General features: G+C 44.7%; 1 protein-coding gene across 1 annotated transcript in view; it reads right to left on the bottom strand.

Moving 5' to 3' along the window:
* Nucleotides 1-21,275, bottom strand: part of LOC139764108 (E3 ubiquitin-protein ligase TRIM37-like) — a 181,033-nt gene that overhangs the window by 61,287 nt on the left and 98,471 nt on the right. The window contains 2 exon segments of the mRNA XM_071690602.1: nt 514-724; nt 2,187-2,449. Of these exon segments, the coding sequence (XP_071546703.1) occupies nt 514-724; nt 2,187-2,449 (474 nt within the window).

The following is a 21,275-nucleotide window of genomic DNA, read 5'->3' on the forward strand; positions in this document are numbered from 1 at the left end:
AAACACTTCCTCATATCACTTCCACAAGACAAAGTCTGTTCGCTTGCCTTTTGGACACCTTCATGGTGAACATAGGCAAAAATCTGAGTTATCACAAAGAAAGGGCAGTTAGACCACATGTGTTGCATCAACTTGCCATGCCCCCCTAACCAAAGTGGCTCTGCCAGATTGCCAGTAAGTAATCTGTAGTGCAAATAACAAGTCTAAAATAAATTCCTTCATATCATATTGTAATTACCTAACTGTACAATAAAAATTAAAGCAATTCTTGTGCAGTTTTCAAAAGAAGTGTGCATCAGTAACCAGAAAAAGTCTAAGGAATTTCTAGGAGTTAATGGTGTGTTCACCAAAAAAGGTAGGTTTGTGGAATAATAGTTTTCAGGCTTCCTGATATGGATGAAATTGTTCACCTGTAAATCAAGGAATTTCCATATTCTTCCATACTACTTCTATTAAAAGAATTGGTAAAACACAGTAACACACAAGCATGCAATTCCTTAATAAATTACTAACCACTTCCTGCACAAGAGAGACCAGCTCGTGCAATCTTCTTCTCAACTGTGCTACCTCTTCTCTAATCTGCGTTATGTGCTGTTCATAGACTTCCTCGAGGGGCTTGAAGGTATGGCCAGAATGTGTTCCACCCCAGAGAGCACACTGGTGGCATATACATTTTCCACATGTCCAACAATAAACACTCAGTTTCTCTTGATGGCGCTCACACCTGGCAAGATAGTAAGTCGGGCTAAGTTACACTTGCTCCCTGATATCTTTTACGATCTCCAGCAAACACTTCTCATCTGCAGTAGGAAATCTGTTTAGAAAATTTATAGTTGTAGTGTTAGTCACATGGGGATGCCTAAGCATAAATGAGAGCTTCACTATAGATAAGGGCATGGTTGCAAATTTTTGCTGTCCTTATGCAGCAAAGGTCTCAAATAAAAGCTTTGTATAATTGTATTTGCAGTTCGGGAAACTTGATCAGAAAATTTTTCAAGTTAGCTCTTGTCCAACTTGCATCTCAAGTTCTTATCAACTTGAGGTGCAAGTTGGACAAGAGCTAACTTGAAAAGTTCTCTGATCAAGTTTCACTAACTGCAACAAGGCTTTTATCTGAGCCCTTCTTTGCTGCATAAGCTTAGACTGCAAAATTTTCAACCATGCCCTTATCTATATGGAAGCTCTCCTGTATGCTTAGGCATCCCCATGTGACTAACTCTACAAATAAAAATTTTCTAAGCAAATATCCAACAGCAGATGCTACCAACAACCAATGAGTGTAGTTTGAGAATCTGATGAAGCAGTAACTTTTAGTGATCTTCGTTTGGTGCTGTACGAAGAGTTACAGTGAGGGTCCAGTGTTAGGGTTAATGCCAATGAGTTGCCTCAGTAGTTGGGAGATGATGACTGAGTCTTCATTTCCAAGTAGTGAAAAAAAGTGTGAATGTGTAAAATGTTTGGATACGACCCATAGTCTGATGCAGTGGCTGTGTATAACACAGCAGCAGGGAAAATTGTCTCCTTTGTGGCACAAAACTCTGTAAAGAGATCTAAACACTATGTGCTGTTGTTTGTTGGGTGTTTGTCCCAGCATAATGATTTCTGACCATGTACAAAAGTCATTTTGAGTAAAAGATGTAAATGAAGATGTTATTCTCAAGATACATTAACTAAGCATGCATAGTGGAATATTAAGGACCTGTATTTGTTTAGAAGCCCATGTTTCACTTTAGCACATTAGCAATGAATGGAGGATGAGTGAAAGTGAACATTATTTCATCAATGTATATGGAAGTAAAGATAACATATATTGTATACAGCGAGTGTTACAAATGCAAAGATAATTGAAAAAACTATGTTCACAAGCTATATCCTGTGTCAGTTTAAAGTAAATCTGCTTTAGACAAGAAACTAAAAATGTTTTTGTTTCAAAACTATAATAAGAATCAATAATTCAAATTCAAGAAAACAGAAACAACCAAATTTTGGTTAACTCATAAAATTACAAAAAAATATTTTGCACTTTTAACTGGTTTCAATACGTCATTTAAGAAAAATCTTACCCATTTCGATTACTTACAATATGGATTCCAACAATGCAAATACCATGGCGGATGAAAAACAGTGCTTTAGTATTTCATATCAGATGCCACACTAAATTTCAAGCACAGCACAGCACAACTTACTTGTCTTTATCAGTGTCTGGAGGTGGTGGCCTGACCCCTGCCTGCTGTAATGTATCCAACTGTTGTGTGACTTCTTCTACCCAGCGACAGTTGACCAGCTCATGAAGATGTAGGTTAGCTCGACAATGTGGACACTGAGGTCGCTGCTCTGTCAGCCAGCGTCGAATACAAAGGTAGCAGCATAACTTAGAACAGTGTGGGCAAAGGTGAGCATCCTGAAGCTTTTCCATGCAGATGAAGCAGCGAAACACTTCAGCCAGGCTCTGTGGGGATGAAATACATTATGATGCAGTTAGATCAGATTATTTCAACAATCATACTACTACTCACAATAATAATGATAATAATAATGATAATAATAATAATAAATAAATAAATAAATAATAATATCTATTATTTATTTATTTTGCTTTGTCGTTGTCTCCCGCGTTACCGAGGTAGCGCAAGGAAACAGACGAAAGAATGGCCCAACCCACCCAAATACACATGTATATACATATACGTCCACACACGCAAATATACATACCTATACATCTCAACGTATACATATATATATATATATATATATATATATATATATATATATATATATATATATATACACACACACAGACATATACATATATACACATGTACATAATTCATAGTCTGCCTCTTTATTCATTCCCATCGCCATCCCTCCACACATGAAATAACAACCCCCTCCCCCTCATGTGCGCGAAGTAGCGCTAGTGAAGACAACAAAGGCCACATTCGTTCACCTTCAGTCTCTAGCTGTCACGTAATAATGCACCGAAACCACATAATAATAATAAATATGATAATATGGACATATGGAAAGCATGAGAGGGATGTTGACAAAGAGGATACATGTGTCAGAAGTGAAGGGGACAATGAAAAGGGGTAGCCTGAATTGGAGATGAAAGGATGAAGCAAAAATAAGATTTTGAATGCCCGGGGCCTGAATATGCAGGAGGGTAAAAGTCATGCACAGGATAGACAGAAACGGAGTGGTGTAGTGTAATGGGAGTGACATGCTGTCGGTGAAGCAGCCAGGGGCACCCCAGGGTTGTCTGTGGGGACCGGTGGTGGGTTGGACGTAATGATTCTTATGCATTACATGACAGATATAGAATGGATGTGAGCAAATGAGTCCTTTTCTTTCTTTGTTCCTAGTGCTACCTTACTAAAGCAGTAAAGAGAGAAACAAGAATGAAAGAAAATAATAATAATAATGACAATTAAATCTAGATTACACTGCACCAAAAGGCTACCATATGATACATGTGCAGTACAGAGAGAACAAGAAAATAATAATAATGACAATTAAATCTACTAATTACAATGCACCAAAAGGCTACCATATGATACATGTCACAAAGTACATTAAATACTTTTAACAATGAAAAACCATTGTATCAATGAAAAGTATAATGCAATTTATGTTTATCTTTCATTTCAGTGAAAACTGTTTTGATTAGAACTCTGCGGTAAAGGCATTTCTTGCTTAATCTCGAGATGTGTTCCTGATAGCACAATACTAAGTGAAACAACTTGAAACAAATCCAACTTTAACACAGAAAGGGTATGTATGGTATTATGAACCAAGGCCTAGCTTACCTCCCACTAAATACAGAATAAGTACTAAACATTACAACATCATAAACCAAATATCCTGTTAAACATATATAAAACAATAAAGGTAAATCATATATCACTAACCAGAGATGGCTGAGGTACTACGCTAAGCTGGTAGGGACCTGGTTGGGAAGAGTGCTCAAGTAGCTGAGACAAATGAAGACTGTATGCTTATTCAGCTCAGCTCTTCTGCAGAACTCTAAAATATGTCCAAAGACTGCTGAACAGATTACTTCTTTTTCTTGTACAGTTCCATGTAGCAAGTGATGCTTATTTTTATGTTCCTGTCAACAATCTGATGATTCTTTTTGATGCTATGTCCATATGGGGTAGTTTCAATAGCTACAGCCTTTTTCTCAGACTCTTATTGCTACAGTTGCATGAGATCTTCATTATATAAGTCTCCTCTATGGGACTCAAGCATCTTCATCAGTGAACCTAACTTGTTTGGCCATACCCATAAAGTTGACCTAAATTACTGGTAATGTCTCCCAGAATCCTTGGGAGCAGTGGACACATTAAAGCCATATCTTCCTACTGTGACTGACAGATGCTGTAAAAGGCTTTCACAATGCTATAACTATGCCAGAACTCTCTTACGGTTGCTTTGTTTTCACTATTTTCCTGACAAGGTGGAAGGGAATCTCACATCTATGAGACCCCACCCCTTGAGCATTCTCTACTGTTATACAACTTATATCCTGTCTGCATTAATCATGTCCTCAGTCATTCTATTCCATTCATCCACAACTCTTTTACTATAAAGGTACTATCATACATTTTTTTAAACAGGATTCCCGCTTGATTTCATGTTATGTCCTCTGGTTGCTATATCCTTACATCTCTCAAAGAACTGTTTGCTGTCAACAGTCCAAAGTGGACAATTTTACAGCCTCTAGTTGGTGAACCTGCCACATCCTCGAGTAAGTGGCTAGTTCAACCCCTTTTACGTTTACTTTAGTTGCTAGATATAATGGGGGACACGCCAGGTTCTTGTATAAATGGATGATATTCCCCTCCTGCATGTTTTGTCTAGATGTTGGAAATAATGGGGTAGACCTGTAGGTCCTTCTGTATATGGCTGGTTCACCCCAATCTTTCACATTCCATTTTGCTGCTGGTAATAATGGAAGGAGGGGGATGGTGTTAGGTCCTTTTCCCCTCCTGCATGTTTTGTCTAGATGTAGGAAATAATGGGGTAGACCTGTAGGTCCTTCTGTATATGGCTGGTTCACCCCAATCTTTCATATTTCATTTTGCTGCAAGTAATAATGGAATGAGAGGGATGCTGTTAGGTCCTTATGCTACTAGGTGGTTCACCCATCAACACAGATGTTATTATTTCATGTATGTTCATATTTTGCCCTCGGTGGGTGTTGCAAACACCAAAATCTGTATAAGAGACACCTTATAATTACTTGGAGATGCGTGGACCAGGCTGGTGCTCTGACGCACCCTAGGAATCAAATGCTGTGTGTCTGTTTTGCACGAACTTCTTTCACCTTGCACTTACCCTGCCGCTACCAGTAGATCTAGAGTTCTTTATCTCCTACATGGTGGCAGGGGGAGTGTGGCAGTAGGTGGTGGCAGGTATCCGTGGTAGAAGGCATGCATGTGGAGGCAAGTAGTGGAAGGTGTGTGTTGACAGGTGTGTGTGTGGTGGCCGGTGTTTATGGTGGCTAGTGTGTGTGTGGTTAGGTGGAGTGTGGTGGCAGGTGTGGGTGTGTGTACGTGTGTGTGTGGCAGATGTTATGTGGTGGCAGGTCCTATGTGGTGAAAGGAATGTGAGGCAGTAAGTGAGTATGTGGTGGCAGGTGTATGCGGCATGTGGTCCATGGCACAAAATGGTGTGTGGTGTGTCGGCTATTATCAGTTCAAGCCAATGTAACATGGTGGCCCCTCCCTCGCTGGTATCAGCATTCATTATCTCCCCCCCCCCCCACCCCCACCCCAACAATACATTCAACTCACGGGTTTATCGCGTACACCGCAGCATGGCTGTACCTTGGCTTGTCTCAGTCCATACACCAAATCACGTCCCCCATTACGACACACGGGATGATAGTAGACAGGAGCGGGATACACAGACCCAGATCTCAGTAGATTGTAACTTTCTGTATGTGGGTTCCACACATGAGGAGTGTGTTGGAAGACCAGCATACACATTTAAGAGGCCGCAGCTCACTGTAAATAAAGCACGCTCTCTTCAAGAGCATGTACCTTTTGTCAGTGACGTCTACATCACAAGAATCACCCGCACATCACAATATTCACCCGCATTTGGAGTGCAATAAACGAAAAAAAAAATGTCTTAGAAACACCTGGCTCTATCCTTAATGTAATGCTGCTGGTTGTTAGAACAGAGATGTGCACTATATCTGGTCTTCCTCTGACAATCAGCAGTTACATGTACAGCGGAGTGGCTAACTTAAGCAGGTGATAACACACTGACGGTCACGCTTTCGTCAGGAAAGTTCAGTACTGTGCCACAGAGTCGAGTGCCAGCGTGCCATAATGTCAAGTGTCTATGTGCAAGTGTCATATGTAACAGTATGACTGCGTCAAAGTGTGCCAGTCATGTAACTATGCCGCAATGTCAAGTATCACTGAGTCACTGTCACACACCAGTGTGCGAACGTCATACACCAGTATGCCATAGTGTCATGTACCATAGCTACCCCGATCAGTCTCAATGATGAAATTCCTGAGGGCATACAAGAAAAGTAGGATCATAAAATATCGGGCGGCCACCCCAACCGAACTGCCTCCACAATCTACTGCGTGCTTTAAAACCCGTCTTGCTCACCTTATATACATATACCAGTGCATCATCTTAGAAACACCTCAGAGTCAGGCACCCATGTGTCAAGATACAGCTGTGTGAGGGATTTGTCAAATCAACACCACAGACATACAGGAACAACTTCATTGATCCCAGGATGTAGAGTAGCCAACACACCATCAGAACACTTTTGCTTGGCCTTACTTTAACTGATAAGGCTGACCGGCTAATTTATTGAGCACTCCTACCCACCCTGTGGGCGGTGGGGCAAAAGAGGGTAGAAAATGCACTAAAGGTCCGGGGACCGGGCCTCAGTGACTGAAATTCATCGTAGCTCACTATCGTTGTTATAGCTCCCTCGCTCAAACGACGCCCCAACATCTGCAGAGGCAAGAATGTCACAGAACATACTGGCCGGTTACCGACTCAGTAGCGCACCACTCTTAACAGTGGACTGTTCGGTATCCAAAGACTTAGGAGATGAAAAAAAAAAAAATGAAAAAATAAATGGGACAATTACATGAGTATGATCATGGAAGCCTAGGATCACTTTTCTGCATCAAAAGACTAATGGAGCAGGAGCGCACCTTCAACCACAAGAATACTAACCTCAACAACCCGTTTGTAAAAGAGAAAATGTAATTCTCGACATGCATATCGCGAAGAAACCCTAGTCCTCCTACCAAACACCACGTGAAGCAGTCTGACATAACCAGTGGTATGGGAATCAGACGAGCAATCTGAATACCCAAACAAACTCTAACTGCATCAGTCACCTCTCAAATACAGATGATCAACTTGACCATTTCTTCAGCATCTGCCAGGCATTAACACAGCTTCCACCCCATCTTCCATCCCCAACACCCTCTCAGTCAGGATACGAATTTAATGTTACCTGTAGGTTACACAGCCTCAAGACAGAGCGTTCAACCAAACCCGTGAAACTTGACATGAAGTTCTAAGCGCAAATAAAACCCCTCTCCTCCGTCCTCAGTGCCTCCTTCCACAAGTCATACTGTCCTGTTCACTGGAGGACTTCCTATACCTTCCCAATACCGAATTCAAGAAACCGCCAATCTTTCCATGGGTTACGACCCATTACCATCATTCCGATACCCAGCTTATCCTGCAATCACGCATCTATTTTGGCTTACAAAGATACTGCAAATCCCATATATCAGTAACGGTAAAATGAAATTTTCCTCTACAAACCAATGTATCGTCAGTTTCAGTGATTCCACATCGCAACTCTGCGACATGCAACTCCCGTGTGGCAAGTGACATCATGTCACAGTGTCACGTACCAGTCTGCCGTAGTGTCATATATGCCAGTGTGCTAGAGTCAGGTACCACCGCAATAGCGTCGTGTATGAAGGTGTTGAAGAGCATCATTCCCTTTAAGAGTTTGTCAACCATACAGTACATCTGTCATGGGCACATTACAGGCTAGTCACACGAGAGCTCGTGCAACCACTTCCACACCAAAACTATAAACTCGAACACAACAGGGGAAAAACACACACGAGCAAACGTGATTAATGACAATGTCATCCAATAATGCGTGTGGAAGACAGAATGTGGGCTACAGAGCCACATTAATGTCCATCCATCATGTGAGGGACACCATCCATGATGGTGGTAATGAGGCTGAGGGCAGCTGGTGAGTGACAGTGAGGCGAGGATGACAGCTGGCTATTGATAGTGAGACAGGAACGACAGATGCTGAATGATAGTGAAGCAGGAACAACAGTTGGTGAGTGATAGTGGTAGGAACGACAAGTGCTAAGTGATAGTGAAACAGGAATAGCTGGTGAGTGAGAGACAGGAATGACAGGTGCTGAGTGATAGTGATGCAGGAACAACAGTTGGTGAATGATGGTGACGATAAACTGGTGACGCAAATGTGAACATCAGGACCAACAGATTTTCAAATTTCTGAAGTTTGTTCTGAAGAGAAAAGGGACCTCATCCTTAATATGGTTAGGTGCCAGCGTGTGATACGTCTGGTGCGTTTTTGTATTTTATGTTACTGACACGTAACCACATTACGATTAAATATCTGCAATCCGTTTCTGCAAATTGGTATGTTTATGTACACAAACCTCATCTCCAAATGATACTATGGAACGCTGAGATGAGAAAGCTACAAACATCATCCAGTTATCAAAACTTGACTGAATAATAAAATGCTTATAAATTGACGAGATTCTGCAGGTTCAGGTACCCATGTTTTTACACCTACTAAATAAATTTTACATAGCCTTCCACCATAGTGCCCTGGTTCCTTGCTGGTGAACTTAATTTCTAAATTATGTCACATTTAAGGTTGAAGTCTTTATAATTCCTATGGTCACGTTTCGCTGCTCCTCATTTTATCCGTCATCCACCGAATTATCAAAGTAGCGTAAAAGCGATCACATTTTTCAGTCGGTGTATTTTATGTGATATTCTCAATATATTTACTAATGATAGTTTATCAGTCCCGCTGATCCTTCTGTGACCAGCGTCATGCTGGTAGAGGAAACTTTCCTATATATAAAACTCTAAAGAACTTGTTCCTCCATGGCTCTCGGTCACCACACGAATGTTACCCAGTTCGATCTGTCTCTAATCGAAACCTACCATTACTAGTACTTTACTATCTTTGAGAGGTGTGCGTTTTACTTTTTCATGTAACACACTGAATGTTCCTTTAGCGTCATCACTGCATACTGACTCCATTTCATTTAAATTCTTCTGAGGATTATTTGCTATCAACGCCACAATGTACTTCCTTACAGTTACTCTTCACGTACGTGTTGTTTGAGTGGGCCTTCCACCACTATTTCCTGAAACATAAGATGTCCCTTGTTAAGAGCGCCAGTTTTCTACCTCCTCTGTATCTTCTTTCCCTCCTTGCTATCATGTATCCCTCACGACAGGCTAGGAAAGACATTATCTCATTAGTAAGCTTTGCCTCCAAAACAATATGTGAGTTTTCCCTAATTTCATGCCAACTCTTAACCATTTGCAAACAGTCCATCTGTGTGTGTGTGTGTGTGTGTGTGTGTGTGTGTGTGTGTGTGTGTGTGTGTGTGCCGTTAATTAACTCAGTTTAACAAGTACAAGAGCCACACCCACTCCCACCGTCAATGTGGCGTCGGCTCCCCCGCGGGTGGTGAGCTCAAACCAACGCTGGCTGCCCAACCATCCACCCGCCCCCCAACAGTGAAAGTCATCACCTCCTGACATTACACTCATAACGATATGGCATGACCTGAATACCTCCAGTAGAGTTCCCATGACAGTCGACATCATTTGGCAGGCCAGTTCTTGTGGCATGACCTGAATACTTCCAGTAAGGTTCCCATGGCAGTCACCAACACTAGGAGGGCATACCTTATGGCATAACCAATGTAACTCGTGCACAGTTCTCATGACAGTCAATACCACTAGGAAGACGTACCTTGTGGCATGAGCAATGTAACTCGTGCACAGTTCCCATGACAGTCTGAGAGACTGTTCTGGACCAGTAGGTGCATGTTGAAGTGTGTTGGCGTCTCCAGGCTCGGAGGACCTGACCTGGCTGCTGCTTCCTTCCTTACCTTCTTCAGTCAGTTTATAAGTACACACCCTGGCGTTGGAGGCACTGTAAATGCAATAACAAATGCTATAACAGCTTCGAGATACCTCGTGGCTTCACGAGCAAGTACGAACAGACGGAACTAAAACTTGATAAACATCAATTCGCTGATTACGGCAAGAAGTGCACAGAGGAGGGGAGACAATTAGTAACCAAAGTTATGGTGAATAAGCTGTGGATCAAGGGCTGTGGTCGGCCGCTTTCAGGCTGAGGTCTGATGCCTCCATAGGACAGACCATAGGATGGGTAGGAGTGCACAACAAACATTCGCCGTTCTTGCAATAACAAAAAATCAAAGCATCCTTCCTCCACACCTGCCACAGTCATGACTTCCTCCCCAGCACCACGACCTTCCTGTTGCTCGTGTACACGCACGCCCTCACTTCCACCACAAGCACAACACACGCCTGCTGCTCTCACCTGCCATCACATACCTACCTGAACACTGGATCTTATATACACGTCTCACCAACTGATGCTACACATACAGTCTCACAACCCGGTACCTGCCACACTTACGACGTCTCACCACCAGCTGCAATATATATGCTTAAATCCCACCCGTTAACACGACACTCATGCGCACCAAAGGAAGACAGTATTCCTCACCTTTTAACACGTTCGTCGCACGAATGAGGAAATATTGGAAGGTTGATGAAGGCAAATTACACGAGTATGTTAAGCAAGGTGTAACGTGAGAGAAAGCTGTCTGCTACCATGTGTGCACCGTGACACGGGGGGTAGAAGAGCAAAAATGATGCAATAGTGATTGGCTAATACATTCCTGTTCCTTAAACTCGATGTCGAGGACGTTACATCAAGGGGAAAAAAAAAGGGGGGGGGGGAGGAAAGGAACATATGCCGCAGTCCACTACGAGATATCCTTAACACCTTGAGAACGAGGCTCGAGCCTTGGCTATGATAGCCTAGTCATTTACCCTTACTCTCAAGGAGCTGTTCAAAAGCTAGACTACCATAACAAAGGATCGTTTCCGTCATTTTAATGGGGTCCAAGGACTGGACCATTTCTTTTCACAATTGAGGATGGCAACATAAGGCAGTAGCTATTCACTAAACTGTTGTCACTCGGGGACACTGCTGCATTCCCTAATAACTTGTAACTAGACGCGACGAGGATGTTCGTCATACCATAAGCGTCGGCCAACAAAGCAGGAAGCTACCACTACGCTACGTCGTTAAAAGTATGCGACTAGTGTTACTGGCGCCTCTGTAGCTGAAGAGCTTAAACTCATTCCTCCTGAAGTCATTAACTTACTCTTCTATTCTGCATACTAAAGTGTGTTCCTGATTTCTTCTGTTTTCTCAAGTAACCTAAAGAGGACTCTGTGAACCTGCTCGTGTTTACATTCCTGTGCATTCCTTTGTTTGCCTTTCTCACACCTTAACCGAGCCAAAAATAACTATTTACTTAAGCAGTTGCACAGTAAAAGGTGATTAAACCTAAACAAAAAGATATAACACTGCTGAAGAGGTTGGCACGAAAGGCAAGGCATCCCTCAGTACCTACCCACACCATCACCATGGGAAATGTGGCCACTTTACCCTTCCTCGCCAAGGAACCCACGCCTCTCCCTTGCCAATCCAGGACCATTTCCTCCACATAAACTACACTAACTAAAGATCTCTTCCGACCCACATCAGTTGAGGCTTCTCCTCCTCATAAACCAGGAGATGAGCGCAGGAACATGGTGGGGCACCTGACGAAACCAACAACTTGAACGTGTTCGCCAAAAAGCGGGAGATAACAGAATTATCAACACAGCGCGAAGCTTATTAAGTTGCTCAATAGTGGCGAAGATTTTCTCCGTTTTGAACAGAAAAATACACATATTTTCAAAGTGTTTTAAACATACAGCAAACAACATAATACAAGTATTTCTGCATTTAATGATGAAGCACAAAGGACGGGTATTCAAAACATATTTTCATAATTTCTTTTCCTGTGTGAGAACAGCGTGATCGAAGAGCCCACTGGGAGGGAGAAATAATCCACTGTAAAAATATATATTAAAGTGACAGGGTCATTACATTCATAATAATATAATGTTTATGTTTTTGTATGGATCGAATACATGCAATAACTCTGTGTGTGTGTGTGTGTGTGTGTGTGTGTGTGTGTGTGTGTGTGTGTGTGTGTGTGTGTGTGTGTGATCATTTATGTATTACGGAGTTTTACACTCGTCTTGCCCCGTCTCTTAACCTTGTTCGTATAAATGAGCCATATCTAAACTCCTATGTAAGTATGCGCAAGCGTGCGCGCGCGCGCGCGCGCACACACACACACACACACACACACAGGGGAGGATGAACAGCTGAATGGACTGAGGACCTACTGCCACAACCAGGTTCGAACTTATGTGTGGGTTTGATCCCAGGTGGCCCGCACATGCAACCCGCTAAGCCATGGAGGTGTGTGTGTGTGTGTGTGTGTGTGTGTGTGTGTGTGTGTTATCCAGCACTGGGAGGGAGCCATCCACCGCCGGAACCCTACAAGTGCACCACCACCTTCCTTAGTACGTGGTCCTCCACCATCGTAAGCTGCTCCAGGCACCAGTGTAGCAAGACCTGAGGTTCTCACTACCTCGGTAACGCCTCACCAGGAACCCACACAAGTGTGCTCCTCCACCATCATAATTCTGCAGCGTGTCATCCGTATCCCCATAACTTGATAGAGTAAATCACACACAATATTTTTAAGTCTGAAAACCTCAAGTCCCCAAGAAAAAGGTGCTTTTAAGACTGCTAAAACAATATCTTAGAGGAAAGCAATATATATATATATATATATATATATATATATATATATATATATATATATATATATATATATATATATATATATATTCTTTTTTTTTTTTTTATACTTTGTCGCTGTCTCCCGCGTTTGCGAGGTAGCGCAAGGAAACAGACGAAAGAAATGCCCCCCCCCCCATACACATGTATATACATACGTCCACACACGCAAATATACATACCTACACAGCTTTCCATGGTTTACCCCAGACGCTTCGCTTCACATGCCTTGATTCAATCCACTGACAGCACGTCAACCCCGGTATACCACATCGCTCCAATTCACTCTATTCCTTGCCCTCCTTTCACCCTCCTGCATGTTCAGGCCCCGATCACACAAAATCTTTTTCACTCCATCTTTCCACCTCCAATTTGGTCTCCCTCTTCTCCTTGCTCCCTCCACCTCCGACACATATATCCTCTTGGTCAATCTTTCCTCACTCATCCTCTCCATGTGCCCAAACCACTTCAAAACACCCTCTTCTGCTCTCTCAACCACGCTCCTTTTATTTCCACACATCTCTCTTACCCTTACGTTACTCACTCGATCAAACCACCTCACACCACACATTGTCCTCAAACATCTCATTTCCAGCACATCCATCCTCCTGCGCACAACTCTATCCATAGCCCACGCCTCGCAACCATACAACATTGTTGGAACCACTATTCCTTCAAACATACCCATTTTTGCTTTCCGAGATAATGTTCTCGACTTCCACACATTCTTCAAGGCCCCCAGAATTTTCGCCCCCTCCCCCACCCTATGATCCACTTCCGCTTCCATGGTTCCATCCGCTGCCAGATCCACTCCCAGATATCTAAAACACTTCACTTCCTCCAGTTTTTCTCCATTCAAACTCACCTCCCAATTGACTTGACCCTCAACCCTACTGTACCTAATAACCTTGCTCTTATTCACATTTACTCTTAACTTTCTTCTTCCACACACTTTACCAAACTCAGTCACCAGCTTCTGCAGTTTCTCACATGAATCAGCCACCAGCGCTGTATCATCAGCGAACAACAACTGACTCACTTCCCAAGCTCTCTCATCCCCAACAGACTTCATACTTGCCCCTCTTTCCAAGACTCTTGCATTTACCTCCCTAACAACCCCATCCATACACAAATTAAACAACCATATATATATATATATATATATATATATATATATATATATATATATATATATATATATATATATATATATATATATATGAACCTATTTTCATATTCATACCATTAACATGGTGCCAAGACAAATGGATTGTACCAACGTCTTTAGAGAAGATATAAATCCAGTTCATGACACCAAGGATCGCAGCCCTGATGCTCATGCAGTTAAGAAACGATACAAAATTACAGACAGGACAAACATAAGCACTCCTGCCAGCCTAACTCAGGACGAACAATGACACTGACGAAGGATTCAACACGGGTTGCTGAGGAGGGAGCCCAGCATCCTGGTCAGGGAGTCGCTCCTGACCTCCTACAGTGAGGCGCTACAGCAGCACCGCCTCCAGGAAGGACCACATCAACCCCAGCCCCCCCGCACCTACATGTGTGGGACTGAGGCACGCCTCACCTGACTGTAATTACGGAGGCTATTTTTCTACCCCCGCAGCACCAGCCAGCGACCAAACCTCCTTGGAGTGGCTCTGGTCCTCCAAACTGCTTAGCGCTGCAGGTTTCCACTTGTCACGCCTGAACGTAGGTTGTGCAACCCTGGCCGCTGTATTACACTATTACACTCTGCAGGAAACTCTCTCTCTCTCTCTCTCTCTCTCTCTCTCTCTCTCTCTCTCTCTCTCTCTCTCTCTCTCTCTCTCTCTTACAGGAGTCTAAAGGTCTCCCAAAAAAGAGCAATCCTTGTATTTGCGGGTGAGAAGGAAATAGGTGGGTCTTTGACATTAACGCTATTTTACCTCGAGTTGACCAAAGCATCTCCTACTCTTCCAGAGATTTAATTTGCCTAGACACGTACGTCACACCAGCGAGGGATTACCTTCAGGTCCAGGTCTGGGAGTGGGACTTTCAGTAGAAATATTTGCATGTATGTACATTGTATGCCCAACTCTCATATCTAAGTTCTCACCAGCTTTAGTATATTCAGCGGTTCGTCTTTCCCGATAGTGCCACTGCTGCGCTTACGGTAATACTGCCATGCCGTAAAGAACCCCTGATCGCTTTCTGTATGAGCAAGTTTCATGGCTCTGTCCGAAGGCGTTTGTAAACAGCAGCGTACAAGTCGGCTGCCTACCCTTGACGATCGTCCCAGAGATACTCCAGAACTCGAGTGGCGACCTTGGCTGGTTGGCGCACCTTCGCTACATCTCCTACCGAGGCTTCCATACCATCCGTCAACATCCTGGACTTTCCCATCCAACATACACGAGACTCTACATATTTGAACTACAATATACACACCGGAACGGAGCTACACAGATGACACCTACCAACACGAGGAAACAGTGGAAGAACCAAGGCCTTCTTCATCCTCCTCCTCTCCTTGTAAGCCGTGACACCAACCAGGCTGGCCCTAACGATCTAAGATGGCGGCAGGTAAATCTCCCCCCCCCCCCCTCCATACAGTCGGGGGGGGGAGAGAGGGGTGTAAAAGCACCAAGAACGAGCGTGGTGCTCATTCCGGCCACCAGGGGTGACGGCGGCGCTGCAGGTGGTGGGGAGGCCGGCCGTAGAGGTCATGCGATATTGCATGTCTACCAACACTAAATAGCGACCAGAGGACTCGTCCAACTACCCACCAGCACGACACGACGGCCCCAGATATGGTGCCTCTAATACACATCCAACACAACGAAAAACACTTTCCACTTGCGTTAGTGGAATACCCTTTTTTAAACGTCAAATTTATACTACGTTCGTCATCACTGAAGGAAAGGCTGTAACACCTTACTAAACATACAGGTGACGCTTAACACGTGTATTACTGGAGACTTCAATGTGTTCCAATGAGCAAACGGAGCTAGAGGGAATCCATCAACAGCCATACCATGCATTATGTAATGGCATCCTTAAAACACTGTTCTTACTCCTCTGTAAATACCACACCCGTCCTAACACATACTGTGTGTGTGTGTGTGTGTGTGTGTGTGTGTGTGTGTGTGTGTGTGTGTGTGATTACCTATTTCTGTACATGAGATATGGTTCTATGTAGGATCGTATCGCTCAAATCCACGTTTTTATCTTACGGTTTCTTGAATTTCGTTCAGTATTCAGGATTCATTTAAGTCTTCCCTTGTCTACCTTTCTTTACGAGTGGGTAAGTCCATGACTTTGTCCTCTCCCCGTTGCTTCGCTCATTCAATTTAGGTACAATTTTTGTTACCCTCCTTTGAACTCTCTCCACAACATCTGCGAGCCTCTCTGTAAAAGCGACGACCACCACACGTGCGCGAACTCCACCTCAAGTTTATCATATGTTGTACATATTTTTCGTGGCATCTCTTCGTCACTGCATTCACTCCCTTGACAAGTTGCCGTTCTTAAGTGACACACTGAATAGTAGTAGAGCAAACTTGAACTCCCTTAATGAGGAAGACTCCCCGTGCCTGTCTCCCTGTAACCTTACAACACTTAGGATCCTGCGATGATTTTGGAGGTCGGTCGTGGAACCAAGCTGTAATTTTGGGCTTAATTTAATCATCACTGACTCTGATCAATACTGGTGGCCTATGTCTGTTTACCTGTTGCTGAACAGTCCTTCTGTCTCTCATAACTCTAGCATTATCTACACTCACACTGAGCAACGACTCGCATCCTAGCAAGCTGCCCACACAGATCAGAAATATCAGTGGCCCCCAGCACTTAAGCCTTGGGGAACAACGGTAGTTACTTTTAACCTAAGACAAAAGTCCAGGCGATTCTTGATCCACGGCAGAAACTCCCCTCTTATGCCTTGCCGGAAATGTATTTCTGTTATCCTATAAAATTCCAATATGAGAGAGTGTCTTCTAGTGGTCCATAGAAACGCAGTCTTCCCGTCCGTATCTCTTATCTTGGTTCCGGCCCACTTCAAGCCAGCTGTTGATAAGGTGGTAACCGCTCGGCGTTACATGTTACACCATCGGTGGCGAGAAGGAACCAGAGCGTTACGGTGTGAAGCAACACATTAGTATCTCGCCAGAACCAATCTTATGAGGTGCCTCTCCTCCTCGGTGGGAGACTGGGGCCATAAACCCCAAAACCTTGAGAGCAACACACACACACACACACACACACACACACACACGCACGCACACACACACACACATACACACACACACACACACACACACACACACACACACACGCACACACACACACACACACACACACACACACACACACACACACTGCTGCCCCAGATCACCCAGCCAATGACACACTCAAAAGGGACGTTGGTCTTATAAGAGGACGATTGCACGAAGTCCCATGGACACACACACACACACACACACACACACACACACACACACACGTGATTTCTGCGGCGTAAGTTGGCCATGGTTGTTCAGGCGTAAAATTACAGACCCAAAAGACATGTGACGGATGCGTTATGCTCTCCCTTGGCCGAGCTGTGTGTGTGTGTGTGTGTGTGTGTGTGTGTGTGTGTGTGTGTGTGTGTGTGTGGGTGGGGGCAAGAGAACACCTGGCACCCAACAGTCTTGGCAAAAGTCAAACCCAGCTCTGGTGTGACCTCAGCAGACGGACCTGATGATTACCACCATTACCAGAGGCAGCAAGACTTCCACTAAAGGTAATACCTCATCATCGGATTACGCCTGACACATCAGGCAGGGCACACACAGTTCCCTCAAGGCTACTTTGTGTATGTGTGGGCCGGGGCTCCCGTGACTGCCTCACCCAGGTACTACATCGGGCCGGTTCGGTAAATTCCCTAACTTCCGCTGTCCTAAACGGGACACAAGAGACGCACACCCGCCACACACACACACACACACACACACACACACACACACACACACACCACACCATCAACAGACTATAGACAAGAGAGCAACAATAACCACAGAAGCGCCAGTACACCAGGATGACCACGGGAACAGACTCCCCAAGAGGACCTCCTCGCCTGTGTGCTCACATCACCACCATGATCTCGCCACCACACAATCAACCACGACACCAATATGGTGAAACCAACACCACCTCATCGCAACCACTATCATACCTGACGCCTATCCACCACAACCCCACAACGACCATGACAGACGGCAACACACCCATCGAAATACATCAACCCTCATCGTGCTACAGCACCAATCCGCAGTAACTAGGACACCACAAGGATCACGAAGCCGCGGTAAGCGTCACACCGAGATGACCGACTTGCCCAAACGACGAACGTGACGTCAAGACGAAGCACGTGACGCCACAACGATACAAGCATTACGACGCAAACATCACAGGCACAAATCTGCCACAGCAGTCGTGGAGAGGAGGGCTCGCGTCCGTGCACTTCCTGCTGCTCCAGGACCATATCAAGTCAGGTGAGGGCAAGACGCTGCGCGCCCTCCCAAAGCTTCTTAACCCAACCAGGAACTAGAGGAGAAGGAAGGTGGTGGCGGCAGACGATGGTTAACTTTATGGATGAACAACATCCCTGAGCCACGTCGGATATGCGAGGAGTGGGCGGGAGGACGAGGGCGGGATAGGGTGGGGAGGTGGCTGTGTTTACGATGGTCCCAAGGTGACACAGCCCGTCACGCCCCGTCCCCCACAACACGAAGCTGGAGGATCCCTGGGCAGGGAGGTGCCAAGGTTCTGCCTCACGTGATGAAGTCAGCCAGGAAGATCCTCTCCACCCACACCAACCCGTATGAACCTCACAGTGCACCACCCCTGCACATCTAGAGGCCCAGTCTTCGAGTTTGGCCTATGCCACACAGTGATCATAGGCATGGCCGACTGGGGTGAAGGAGAGACATACTGTTAGTGTGTGACTACCACAAGCAGGAGTCGTGACCAGACCTGGGGAGATGGGATGTCTGGAGGGGCCCACTGGCTGACCCATCAGCCCACCTCAACCTCACCTCAACCTCCCACACAACGTAGCCTTTCCTCCACACCACACATCTTGTCCACTCCCCTTTTTTTCACTGCGCCTCTCTCTCTCTCTCTCTCTCTCTCTCTCTCTCTCTCTCTCTCTCTCTCTCTCTCTCTCTCTCTCTCCCCCAAACCAACCACTCTGTTGATTTTTTTTTCTGTGCCGGTGTCCCCGGCAAGTTTATTGTGCATCTCATGCTCATCCTGTGAGCGGTAGCGCAAAAGGATTACGGGGGTCACAAAGGGTCGTAGTCAGACCCCAGTGTGTTGATATTACATATGATGTTACAATTCGTATTTCAGTGCATACGTTACATAGTTTCATATGTTACGTTTTACCGACTCGATGCAAAAAGTGGATACAAACTTAAAATTCCGGGTATCTTGTTAACAATAAGGTGTTGTGATATTTCTTGCAGGGTTTGTTTAGATCTGTCCCTAAAAGGCTCTATTTTTTCACATTCGAAGACATAGTGTTCTTGTTTGTGTCCAAATCTTTGACCAAACACTTTACAATACACATGATTAACATCTCCAGTCAGGCCAAAGCGCCAACAGTACCTATAGCCGAGCCTTAGTCTAGCAGTTACAACACCATGTCATCTGCTGATCTTATTACTTTCTCCATATACATGTTTTACTTTACACATTTCACTGTGATGGAAAATGTTTCTACTTGTGCTTATCTGAACTCGTCTTCGTCCTCCAAAGAGGTCAGTTAGTTCCTAGTTCTAATTACAGTTTTGAGGCTTCTACTTGACAACCCAATGTTGATGTCAACATCACCTTTACTAAGTGCAAGTTTGGCTGAAGTATCAACTTTGTCATGCCCCTGTCTGTGTGTGTGTGTGTGTGTGTGTGTGTGTGTGTGTGTGTGTGTGTGTGTTCCCTTCCCGGCGAGGCTGTTGGCTTAGCCTGGCCTACCCCTCCCGCACACTAGGAACCGCCGTCACCCACCCACCCACCTCAGCCGCACACGGCACCACCACCGTTGCCTCGCTGTGATCACGAGTGAACACCTCCTGGGTGAGGGAAGTACAGTGCGCTATGACTCTCCCATTACCAGGCAGTTGCCTCCTTGAGTGTGCTGGTGACCCCCCCAGCTGGCTGAGGGCCGGCCACGCCTCCCTGCCGAGCAGGGGGGGTAAAAAAAAAAAAATCGTGAAGCATTCCACGTCTTTAAGCTTTCAACGTGCTGTGTGTGGTTCGCGTTGCGACCCACCAATCTAACGGGCGCCGGTTCGAATTTCAGATACGAAACAACGGTCACCCAAGCTGTGGGGGGGGTGTGCCATGGCCCTTAAAATTACCCTATAACCCTCATCAGGGTGTTCAAAATATCTCGAATGCTGGTGACAATGACCCTGCCTAGGAGCAGCCGGCCCACAACCAACCCAGCTGCTCCTTCTCCCCTCTGAGGGTGGATGATGAATGGGTACCTTTCGAAAGCTGTGTATATATGTGTACATACATACACAGTAATCACACACACACACACACACACACACACACACACACACACACACACACACACAATGAAAAATTCTTCGAAAGGGGATAAAACAACCAAAGAACATAGCATGAAATTCAGCTTGAAACTTGTTTAAACGGTTGTAAATAAGGACTTTTACAGCATACGACCGATGGATGAATGCAATAAACCTAGAAATTTGAAATTTGAAAAAGTTGTATGATAGAAAATGTGCAAGAGATGGGGGCCCCATGAACGTACAATTCCCTCCCTGTCCAGTACAGATCTATAAGGCAAAAATGGGTAATTATACCCACACCTTAGATCTCGACTGCTCTAATATCTAACAGTGATATGCCGCCTGGCCAACGTCTCCTAATACCTCGCCAACCACTTCGTGCTCCACCTTACACCTTTCCCTCCATACACCATGAACTAAGTGTTTAACAAGTCCGTCCTTACATCACTGGGTTAGTTCATACACTAGTTAGGAGACCAAGCCGTCTAATATTCCCCCTACGTATTATCATATACCGTTTCTAGTACGTCTACATGTAAACAAACATGGACAGGCAGCTTTTAACCTTCCTCGGGGATTTACAGCTGGTGGTTAACCGGATCGAACCAGACGAGTGAAGCCTTCTGGGACATGATCAAGCTCCAGACATTTCTGGGGAGGATTCACATGATAAT

Source organism: Panulirus ornatus, chromosome 48 (genome assembly GCF_036320965.1).
Source record: "Panulirus ornatus isolate Po-2019 chromosome 48, ASM3632096v1, whole genome shotgun sequence".
NCBI lineage: Eukaryota > Metazoa > Arthropoda > Malacostraca > Decapoda > Palinuridae > Panulirus > Panulirus ornatus.